Source organism: Pongo pygmaeus, chromosome 2 (genome assembly GCF_028885625.2).
Source record: "Pongo pygmaeus isolate AG05252 chromosome 2, NHGRI_mPonPyg2-v2.0_pri, whole genome shotgun sequence".
NCBI classification, from domain to species: domain Eukaryota; kingdom Metazoa; phylum Chordata; class Mammalia; order Primates; family Hominidae; genus Pongo; species Pongo pygmaeus.
Genome location: NC_085930.1, coordinates 90,927,553 through 90,940,083, shown reverse-complemented (window position 1 = coordinate 90,940,083; position 12,531 = coordinate 90,927,553). Strand labels below are relative to the sequence as shown.

The 12,531-nt window shown below is 37.8% G+C and overlaps 1 protein-coding gene across 8 annotated transcripts in view; it reads right to left on the bottom strand.

Moving 5' to 3' along the window:
- CADPS (calcium dependent secretion activator) overlaps positions 1-12,531 on the bottom strand; it is a 472,988-nt gene that overhangs the window by 144,546 nt on the left and 315,911 nt on the right. For all 8 annotated transcript variants that reach the window (XM_054482477.2, XM_054482473.2, XM_063661889.1 and 5 more), the window contains exon 11: positions 8,236-8,448. In XM_054482477.2, the coding sequence (XP_054338452.1) occupies positions 8,236-8,448 (213 nt within the window). The remainder of the gene's footprint in view (positions 1-8,235; positions 8,449-12,531) is intronic.

Here is a 12,531-nt window from a genome sequence, read left to right as displayed (position 1 = left end):
ATGTTGGGAAAACACTGGTTCCTAAAGTGATACTATTATGTGGGTTTTATACTCTCATCTCATTTAATCTACTTTATTAAAATTCAAGTGTTATGGTCCCTAATTGACTACTCTGTCATCTATGTTGTTCTTTGATCATGATATTTGGGTTCATTTCATGTTTGATAGTCTTTTCCTTTTTTCCTCCCTCACAAATGAAAAACCATATACTATTTTTCATGATCTATTATCTCAATATCAAGCATACTTATATGATCTTGTTTCTAACCTACATATTTTTAGATAGACTTGCAATAATGTCCAGCAAATAAATGTAATTTTCCTGGAAGAATAATATAGTTTTCAAATTTTTATTTTACTGAAATTTTCCTATTATTCTAACAGCTTAGGGATTGAAGATAAAAGGTCAAATCTACCTTTTTATTTTGTAATATTACATTTTGGAAATTTTTCTGGGCTAGTGAAAAATTCACTGTTGAAAATAATTATGATTATATTACTAACAAATTGTCCGAAAGAGGCTCTTCATCTCATGAATCCCTTTTGTAATAAGCTAGAGGTAGCTGTTTTAACATTGAAATTTAGAGCACAGTTATGGCTGTTGTTACTCCTGATGGATGCTAGAGGCAAGAGAATAGCTAATGCAACTCTAAAGTCATCTGTGAGCCCAAACTGCAAATTAAAAGGTGACTTTGTGTTTCTCTTATTTGGAAAATGTGTGCTTGTCATATCTGCTTGACAGTACAAGAGTGAATGTATGGTTTGGACAATAACGAACAATGACAGTAGTCAGCCTCATCAGAAGACATGAAATAAAGAAATGACAATGATTGATGGCAGCTGGTTGTTTATGGATTTTTCTAGAAGAGCTTTCCTTGGAATAGTCAAGTAACCAGGGGATGTTGTGCCCTGCCTGAGCTCTGCACAGCAAGCAAAAGACTGGTCCTCACATGCCTGCTTCCCAGAGGCACAAATGGACCACTTAATTGAGAAACAACTTAATTGCTTCGTGGTCCCTTTAACTAAACTGGGGTAATATGAATGGCCAAAAGAGGATGGCTTCTTTGGAAGCTCTCAAGGCTCACATTGCGTCATGCAGAAATCTTGAATTTAAAACTATTATGGCAATACCCCCAAAAGGATAAGTGTGTGATGTTTATTTCAATGTTAGTTTCTATAATTATTTGTCAGACAATTGCTTTGAGTAAAAATCATAACAGAGATTTTGTCAATGATCTCAAGCAAAATAAATAAATGATTTTAGTTTTCTCCTGCTGTAGTTGTATTAACTTACAGAGTACTCGATGTTTTTACATTCACTCCAACATGAGCAAAAATAAATTTTCTATACCTGATTAATAATCTTACTATAACTCACTATATGGCATGAAAATACTCAATTAACTAGTGAATAATATGTTAAATATGTCTTATGTAGTTAACAGTGAGGTAAATCTTCATTTAATGTGGTCTGTTTAGATCAAATCATGGTGTTTGGAAAATTTTAGACCTGATTGTGGGAATATATTCTTTTAAAAAGTGATTTACTTTTGCAATGAAAAGGGACATGATTTACAGTATGGTTTTGGGTCATACGAATTATGTTAATATTGAATTAATTATTTTATATTGCATTCCTGCAACGTAGCAACTGCAAGTTGACAATATAAGAAGATATAGCAAAATTTTATGAGATAAAACTATAGAAAGGAATTAAGGCAAACAATTGTTTAAAAATCTACTAGGATAGCAATGTGTTGTTGTGCAAATACATGTAAACTTGTTTAGAACAGAATTCATTCAGTCAACTATTCATCCATCCTTTCTTTCATTCTTTAAAAAAAGTATAGCAAAATCCTAAATTCCCACTAAGTTTACATTCTATGATAAGCCTTTAAAAATGCCTCATCAGACATTCAAGAAAAGTAAAGTTAAATTAAGTATCTGCTTGAAGTGGTGAAAAAAGTCTGTCTGCTAGCCAGGGGTACATTTATGCAAAATAAAAGAAAAAAGAAAGAAAGGGAGGAAAAACAAAATTAAAGAAGGAAACAAAAAAAATTTGAAGAAAAGACTATTATTAAATGGTCAGGAGAAATGATATGACCTAGTTCTTCTAAATTAGCATTCAGAATACTCAAATACATAGTTGCCTGCTCTCTTGACCAATTTTTCTAACTCCCTCTAACGTCAAGTCTTTCCTCAACATATTTTTGGTTGATAGCTTTTTCCTATGTAAATTAAGGAAGTGTGTGTTCTTTTTTATGAATAACTCAAATAGTGAAGAGAAAGATTTCTAAAGTTTTAAAGTTTCCTTTTTCTCTTACATGGGTATTTTTAGAAAAATTAATACAAATACAAATGATGCCAAAAAAGTTATTGTTGTCATTGTTCTCGGGGGAGTAGCAGAATGACATTTGAGACCAGAGGTTAAAACCCTCCTTGGCATTGTAAGACTGTGAATCCAGAGCATTTGTAAATGAGCGACATGGATTCAGTCTTGTCCTTAATTTCCTCTTTTTGTGTGTGGTAGTTCCATGTATTGTAGCTCTCCTTTCAAAATTAATCCTCTATTGGGTCTTACATTAGAGCACACCCTTAAGCCAGGTAGAATGAATTCTTTAGTGTTCAAATAATACATCTGCTTTCTTAATTGTACTTTGCAATTTCTTCCAGGCTTGCTCAGTTAACATCTCTGGGTTTCCTACCCCACTTATTTTTTAAGGTATCCATGGTTACCACACCATTGGTACTCTGACCATTCGAATCTTTGGAATGGGAAAGGAAAAACAACAACAACAACAACAGCACATTATCAGAGTGCAAAATGATCTGTTTTCAGGCATTAAGCAGTCAGGTAGCTGTGAATTACATGAAACAAAGGCATTCTTTGCCATTTTGTTGTGATGTTAATTAATATTATTGGAATGAAAAAAAATTAGATGTTAATGGTTGGCTTTACTCAGAGGATCATTTGATGCCAATATGAAAGCCAAGGAGAGGAGGCAATTATGCACACATCACATGCATCCTAGTTTCAGTATGGAAGCTTACATTTCAAACCTAAGGTCAGGAAAATAACATGAAAAGTTGTACTACAAATTCTAGACATGAGGAAGATTTAAGGGGGAGGGAAGCACATTGCAGGTGTCAGATAATCTAATCTGATTATCTGAGCTGTGCTAGCTATAGGGGAGCACTTACCCTTCAGTCCAGCTAGAAGTTAGCAGGGTAAGAAGGAACAAACCAGAATAACATAAAGACTAGCAACAAGGCTCAGGAAAGCAGACAGGAGTTCTAACCTAGCAGCCTAAGTTCTTGGGTTCGAGCAAAGATTGAACAAGAAAACTTAAACAAAACAAAACAAAAAACAAAATCAACCTCCCCCAAACCAACAGTAACCCAAATCCCCCTAACTGTTGAAGACGTTCAGGTGGTAGCAGAAATAGAACAGTTCTCAAAAATATCCAACTTTGGGGTTCTATGATGTGATTAACAGTTATTAGTTGAGAAACAGACATTAAAATGACGCATTTCAAGTGATACATTAAATAACCATTGACCAAATGTCAAAGCTTAAAACACCCTCTTCCCCCACCCCACCCTAAACCAAATGAGAATTGAGGTACTAATTTTTACTGTTCCACTAACACATAATGGACAGGGGATAAGTTATCTCAATGAGATACCACTCAGCATAATAAATCGTGGAACACTCAACTACAGATTGACATCATTTCCAAGGTAAGCAGCATTGGCCTTAAAAATTGGAGAATTCCAAGTATTTGTTTAAAAATGTTGCATAGCTAGGTACTGACTTAATTTTGTTAAATTTTAACAAAAAAGAAAAAAACTAAATCAACAATGACACACACAAAAAAACTACAAAAGAACAAAAAAGTTTTAAAAGTTGGTGAAACCCTCCCAAAAATCTCTGTAGAGTCACACACAAACTAATGAATAGCAGGATCTATTTTTTCAGTTTTTACAATTCCACATAAATACCCCACTCCACTCTTCTCGACGTGTCTTTTCATTTTAAAATTGAGCTTTTGAAATTGCAAAAAATAAAAACTGTTAAACTGAATTTAGAAAGACCCAAATAAACTCACAATTACTCCCAAGTTTTCCAAACTATAAAAATGGTCCATTCTTAAGTTTCCCTTAAACAGACAGTGACATGACAAGACTGGAGTGTTTATTTTTCTCTACCCCAAAAATATTTCTATATTGCTTCCCTTCTCTACGTAGTTTTCCATTTCTATGTAGCTTCCTTTTGTCTTGTAAATACTAATAAAGCGATTATAGAGTTAAGTCACTGAAAGATTGTTGTTCTTAAAAATTATTCACTAGCAAGAATGGCAAGTACTTTGAACAAATATTCAAAAACAAGATTTAATGAGATGTGTGCAGAGTTAAGTACTTAACAATGACCCTTACCTTTTTAGAAGTCAAGGAAACCTTTTTAAAATGCAATACTTGATTTTTTTTTTTTACATTTTTTGTTAGCTAGAGAATCTGTGATTGACTTAATTTTTGTGATGTGACTTGATTAAAATAAATCAGTGTATAGATTGGCAACCAAATGTAAGTGAAGAATGAAAATTTGTTCTTTACAACTATGTTATGACTGTTTTTCATCTTTCTTGCTTGGTAGTACCTGGTGACCAATCCGTCCTGCTTTGCTCAGGATTGAAGGGTTTCCTGGGACACAGGATTTTCAGTGCTAAAAGGAGAGACGTCCTGGGCAAACTAGGATGAGCTGGTCACCGTAAGTATGAATCAACGTTGTGGGTTTGACTGAGTTACCCATGTGTAAGGCTTGATCTATTTAGTACTGACGGTTTGACTTTTACAAATTACAGCAGCTGTGAAGTAATTATGAACTAACCACCATTCTGTGGCTTACTCCACTAAGAATTATGATATACAGTCAGCTCTCCAGTATCCATGGGTTCTGCATCCATGGATTCAACCAGCAGTGGATTGAAAATATTCAGAAAAAAATTACATCCATACTGAACATGTACAGACCTTTTTTGGTCATTATTCCCTGAACAATACAGTGTAATAACTATTTACAGAGTATTTGCATTATATCCAGTATTATAAGTAATCTAGAGATGTTTCAAATTACATGGGAGGATGTTTATAATTTGTGTGAAAATACCATGCCATTTTATAAAAGGGACTTGAAAATCCATGGATTTTGGTATCTGCAGGGGGTCCTGGAACCAATTTCCCGTGGATACTGAGGGAAGACTGTATTCCCTCATATCTAGCCACTGTTTTCTCTTTTGGTTGCTGTGCATAACTACCCAATGATACCATGGAATGTAAAATTCCTAGTTCCTTTCTTGATCTTTTTGTAGATGCTCAGGCATAAACGTTGGGTTGATTAAATCCTAACCGGTTGTCTCTGATGGCTTGTAAATTATAGGAACAGAAGACACACTAGCTGGTACTCTGGCTGCAGTTTTTATTAAGTGCTTAAACTAGCAATAGTTAGAATTTGGAGCAGTGTTGAGGCTCTGTTGCAGGGATAATAAAGTAACCATGGGACGACTGGGATCCACACTATTGGACTGAAGTTCTGGGTAAGGGCTGCCATTACATGGCCACTGTGTACAGTTGTGCAGATTGGGCACTGCAGAACTCATTGGGTGCCATTCACATTTTTGTGTATGTGCAAGGTGTTTCCTGTATTACACAGTCTCCATAGCTGATTGTAGTGGCTTGTTCTTTTAGAACCTGGTAGATGTAGCAGGGCCTCATGCTCTCTGAAGAACTCCCATTCCTAGGCAGTAATAAAGGAGACAGTACAGAAGAAGGTAGATCTACCACTAGGTACTGATAAATCCCAATGGCATGCATGATCTGGTTTTCTCACTCATTTCTCAGCCTACTTTACATATTCCCTAGGGATAATATCATTTACCCCCCCAAATTCTAACTCTTAGGAGTTTGCTTTGGATGCTCCATTTAACAAAAGTTGCTTATTTCAACTAGAGTAGTGATACACATCAAGCTGTTTGTATTCAATTGAGTCTTTCTGTTGATGCCTAACAAATAGTATTCTAATTTCACAACTAAATGAATCCTATCCACAGAGAGAAATCTAAATCAAGAGCCCCCGTGCATTTCCATGAAGAGACATCTCTTCTTCAGCAGCTTCCATCACAAGTTTTCTTTTTTAATCAGTGTCTTGTCTCTAATTTTACTCCTGAATGTCCTTCATCTTATACTAGTGAGGAAAAAGCGGGGTCAATAACAAACTATGTAGCAGTTTCTTAATCTGGGCAGATGATAGAACAGAGACACTGAATGTAAGGTGAAATGACTTTAGAAGAAATGAAGATTATTTGGAAATAAGACCAGTATTTTCCAAATATCACCTGAGATACATGCTTTATGAGGTTGATTTGAATGGTGATTATACTTAGAATTTTTTTCTGATACATGTGTAATTTCTTTTCAAGAGGTTACGATAGGATGTGTTGTTCCCAAATGAATTACAAAGGAGCATCTTGGGCAAGGTGAAAGGAGGGATTTTTGTCATACTTTTTTTAAAAAAAACACACAACAATTAAACAAATACTGGGTATGATTTATCTTGACTAATAACTATTACTCTCTTTACTGCTCTCAAGTAAACCTAAGTGCAGGAAGATGTTAGAGAATACAAGAGTGGAGAACTTGGTGGTAGGTGTGGGCAATCTCTTTCTTATTCTTTCATGATTTTCTGTGTGGAAACTCACAGCCATTATATGATTATTTACACTGTTCCACAAGGGCATGCATCACCATCAGTACTGGACAGGAATTCCTGGGAGCAATTGATAGAATTTGCGATCCAAAAGAAGTTGTATTTCCTGATCAACAAGGGTGTTGCAAGGTATAAGAATATAGTCTTGTTGGACAGAAATGGACATGGCAGTAGAATTCACTGAAATACAAGTTTACCTCTATTTAGTATTTATAGCTGCAAAATTATTCCACTGACATCCATATTCTGTTTAAGAACAACAGAGGAGAGATCGTGCAAGCACTGTGTTAGAGGTTAAGTCTCTGCATTTGCATTTGTTTTCCTTCAGCTGCAATTCTCTTTCCTCAAATATCTGTGGGGCTGACTACCTATCATTTGAACCTAAACTCAGGGAAAGCTTCTTTGTTTGTCTAATGTCTCTCCTTCTCACTCAGTCACCACTAAATGACATTCTTCATGGTATTTACCAGTGTCTGAAGCTCTCTTATTTATCTGTTCCCTTGTTTACTATCTAGGCTTCCCCATTGGGATGCAGGTATTATAAGAGCTGGTACCTTGTCTGTCCTTCTCATTAGCATGTCTTATTTCTAGACAGTTTCTCAATGACCTAGAATGAATCAGTGAGTTCCATACTAAAGTAATAAATCATCATGATTATTGCTAAAAATGAGTTGTACCTGTGTTATCTCTGATTGACTTGATATTCAGGGTAAAGCAAAAGACTCTATTTAGAATGAATGTTTGGAACGAAAATGAATTACTTTATTTCTCCATTTTCTTTGTTTTAATAAATATTTCCAAACATGTACTGGCTTTCACCTCACCCTGTGTATTGATAGATAAAAGCCATTTTAGGTAGCAAGAAGACATGGAAAGGGGGCAAGAAATTAAATGTACGCAGAGGTAAGAGGAGAAAAAACTCTAATATGAACTGGGGCTGTTTAAGGAGACAGTTTCATTTTTGGGTCTTTGGTATTTTAGCTCGGAATGGGATTTTAGGTACCATGTTTTGTGTGTGTGTGTTTTTTTTTTTCACTGCATGTGATAATGTCATCATTTATTTTTAAATGGTTCTAAATTGCAGATTTAAGTTGATTTCAAATCAACCCTATTTTTAAATTACTTTTAATAGGAAGAAATGAAGCAAGGACATACATAATCTACTATATTTGAAGGACTCAAACAAATACATGTTTGGCTGTGAATTCTGTACTCTCACCAAAACAGAGATAAAAATCCACCTAAAATACACTTTCCTTCATTTAGTGCTTGTGGGAGAAGGTCAAGTATTGCACTTTAAAATTACTTTCATCTAACATTTGTCCCAACTTTCCCCCTGAATTCGCTATATGTTTTCAGCAAACATGATTTTACAAATTTTAAGTATAAAAGCAACTAGGTTTTCTAATTCAACTTTAGAAGGTTTACTTTACTCTACAGAGCTATTTTTGTAAAACGGCATATTTACTTACAAAATTGAGAGATAGGGGCATCCAGCTGAGGTACATTCCCTCCCTTAGCGTTGAGTTTCTGGACTTGGGTCGGGGGCACAGGCTTGTGTGACTGCCCCGTGGCTCGATACATGGCCTGGACCCACAGGATGCGGTCTTGTTCATCGTCACTGGCAAATATCACGGTGTCTCCCTCCTTGACAGCATTGAAGAAGGCTCGGCCACCCTCCAAACCTGGAAGAAAAGGGAGTAACAACTTCTACCAAGCTGAGCTGTGATGTTCTCAACTGGACTCAGCCTTTGAAAAAGCAGTTTCTGCTGCTTTTCCTTGGGACAGAAGAGGGGGGTAGCAATTAACTTAGGATGGGAAGTCTGAGATTCACTTGTCCACAGAGTGGGACCATGATGTTGAAGAAGTATTTCTGAGCCTGGATCTTATATTTTGTGTCCTGCTGGGGATAGAACTGTCAAGCAGGCTGCCTGCTTGGGGGATAAACATCTGCCTATAAATATACTATTTTCTGCCTCATCTTTAAACACAAACAAAACACAACAAAAACATCTCTTTACCACATCTCTCCCTTCAGCTACTGTCCTATTGCTCTTCTCTTTACAATGAAAGGGAAATCTCTACCAAGGCTTTTCCAATTTTAGTACCCATATGAACCCCCTGGGCATCTTGTTAAAATGCAGCTTCTGATTCAGTAGGTCTGGAACAGAGCTTGAGGTGCAGCATTTCTAACAAGCTCCCAGATGATTCAGATGGCGCTGGTGTGAGGACCACATGTTGAGTAGCAAGGGTCTCTCCCCTCCTTTTCTGTCTTACAACCCCTCCAATCAGGCTGCTGCCCCACTGAAACTTGTCCAGGTTTCAGTGGACATATTGCTGAATAACCAGTGACCTACACATTGCTGAATCCAATGACTGATTCAAAGTCCTCATTTTATTGGGCCCACCCACCTATCAGCAGCATTTGCACTCGCTTCTCTTCAAGATGCTTTCTTTACTTAGCTTTCAGGAGAAAACCCTGACTTTCCTCCTATCATCCTGGCCGCTGCTCCTCAGTCTTGTCTGGTGGCTCCTCCTCCTCCTCTTCCTGATTTTTAAATGCTGGCATGCCCTGGGCTTCTGTCCTTGCCCTTCTTCTCTTCTTTAGCTACACCCTCTCTCATGGTGATGCCATCCAGCCTTTAAGTACCATGAGTATGCTGATGGCCTTCACACTTCTCTCTCCAACCTGGACCTCTCCCCTGGACTCCAGACTTGAATATCTTTCTTGACTTTTCCCCAGGGATATCTGATAGACATCCCAAGCTTGTGAAACCCAACAATGAGCTCCTGGTCTTTCTCCCTGACTTCATCAGCAAAGCTGAGCCCATCTCTCTTGCCACTCAAGTCCCCAGTCTTGTGGGACAATTTTGACTCTTTACTTTCTTTCACTACCCACTTCCAACGAATCATGAAATTCTGATGGTTCCACTGTTAGGACATTACCAGAATTTGATCACTTCTTCCATCTCCAGTTGCGGCCATCATAAATGTACCCAGGATCATCCCTGGATTATTTTAATAGCCTCCTATCTGACCTGTCTGCCTCCACCCTCATTCTCTATAGTTGATGCTCACAAGGCAGCCAGAGTCCTTGATTTAGCACTAGAGTCAGGTCCTGTCACTCTTCCGCTCAAAACCTGCCAGCAGTTCCACGTTCCACTCAGAGGAAAAGCGTTGGTTCTGACAAGGCCCGAAAGGCCCCCATGAATTTGTCCTCTGCCACCTCTAACCTCCTCTCCTAATACTCTCTCTCTCCCTCTGTGCACACATGTACTCACTTCATTGTAGCCACACTGGCCTCTTGCTCTTCCTTGAACACCCCTGGCATGTGCTCACCTCAGGACCTTTGCAATTGCTTTTCTCTGTGCCTGCAGCACTCTTTTTTCAGGTATCTGCATGATTCACACTCTTATCTCCTTTGTGTCTTTTCCTAAACATCACATTCCTGTTGAGACCTTCCCTGACCTCCCTTCTTGTGACCTATCTCTTATCTTGCTTAATTTTTCTTTATTGCTCTTATTACTTTTTAGCAAACTATATAATTTACTTTGCTTCATAAGTACAGGTAGTTTTTGTCTGTTTTGCTTACTGCTGTATCCCTGGAGCCTAGAATAGTTTATGGCACATAGTGGGTGCACAAATATTTGTTGAATAAATGAATATGCTCTAGATCCATCTTTTTCCATGGGCAGTTCTCAAGGTTAAAATTTAGCGAGAAGTGCATGTTCTCATTCATAGGTGGGAATTGAACAATGAGAACACATGGACACAGGAAGGGGAACATCACACACCGGGACCTGTTGTGGGGTGGGGGGAGAGGGGAGGGATAGCATTAGGAGATATACCTAATGTTAAATGACGAGTTAATGGGTGCAGCCCACCAACATGGCACATGTATACATATGTAACAAACCTTCACGTTGTGCACATGTACCCTAGAACTTAAAGTATAAAAAATAAAAAATTAGTGAGAAGTAGGTGGAAACTTCTCTTTGGGTTCAGGCCAAAACTACATTGTGTCCATCAACATAATCCAGAAACCTGTATTTTAGATTACTGGGTACTCTCTAGCTGGAAATAATACTTCATATCTTCATCAGGTTCCTCGTCGCCTCCTCAATTATTAAAAACTAAGAGGAGAATGAATGAATGATTAGCATCCCCAAATTTCCAATGAGTTCCAGCCAGTAATCTGTTTGACATTTGTCATTGGAAAAGATTTCTGGTAACATAAAGACTTCTTCATTGTGCCGATGCAATTTATTTATTGTGTCTTTGCTGCAAGCATGGGTGTGTATTGATAGTTTTGCACTTGGAATGGACAGGGATTTAGGACAATAAATAGCTACTTCTTTATATGGAGGGTCTGATAATATCACACCAATAAAGCTTTACTAAAAGATTTTTGGTGGTTTTTATTATAAGGGACTATTTTGCTTAATTTCATATGGAAAATTTTAAAATACATAATTTGAGTAGGATGATGTGTAGTTAGCAAGCTGGGAAAATCTGATGAACCTAATGAATAGCACAATAAAAAGGAAAATTCTGAAAGGGGAAGGAGGAGGAAGAAGAGCTCTGAGAGTTGCTTTAAGCCTGAAAAGTGAGCAATACAGAGTTAAAAGGAAGAGAGGGTCAATAGACCTGTAGCCTAGTCTCGTGGTATCCTTAGGAATAAGCTGTTTTGCTACAGTCAGGGAATGCCAGGACAAACATGATCAGGTATCACTTTTACTAGCCCCAAGGCCTCCCCCTCACCCAGCGCCTACTGCTGGGGTAGGGATACTGTATTTCTGGAGCTACTGTCAGAAAGTCAGTTCATGGAGTTACTTTGGGGAAGTGGACAGCCCTCTCCACTGTGCAGTTATTTAGAGGTAGAGATGGAAAGACACCAGGAAGTTTTGATATTTTTATTCAATCCTCCCAACAGCCTTATGACGTAAGTACTGTTATTCCATTTTACAGATGAGGAAACTAAGTCATGGGGAAGGTGGTAACTAGCCCATGGACACAAAGCTGGGTTGTATGTGTCAGAGCTGCCTTTTGACTTCCGCTGTTTGTCTCCAGAGCTGATGACTATAACCACTGTGCTTTACTGCACCAAAGCATGAATCCAGGGCCAGGCCCCTCACTAACAGTTCTCTTAAGAGTCATTATTAACAATAAAATGAAGCCTAATTTTCGAGTGGGTAAGGGCAAAGAGAAACATCTAAAGCAATAGCAGCAATGACAAGCACAGCAGCAGAGAGTAACAGGGCTTTTTCAGAAAGCACCAGAGGCTGAGGACACACCAAGGAAAGCAAGAAGGAGACAGAAGAGCGACAGATGAAAGAGAACCAAGAGAGGAGAAAGCAAAGTGAACATCCACAAAGTGAAGATCCACATGTCATCACCACAAGGTCATTAGTCTTAGAAAAAGCAACAATTCCTGGGGACTGAATCTGAAGAATGTGATGTGTGACCTCGCATGGGCTCTCCTTGGAGAACGAGGGGCACAGTCCCACAATTCAAAGACAAAAAGACACGTCTGGGAATAGATGGAGGCAGACCAGGCAAAAGAATGCTGGCCAGCTCTCTAGTGGAAAGGGATTGCCCTTTCAACAACTTGCATGGCCGAAGTCCATTTACGAGGGTAAAAAAGGTCTTTATGAGTCATATAAGAATAATTTAGTTGTTTGATAAACTGTGGCATTGAATTATTCTGGATTAATATTCTTTTATTTGAAGACTTAATTATCTAATCGGATAGAAATTGAGATTGTTTC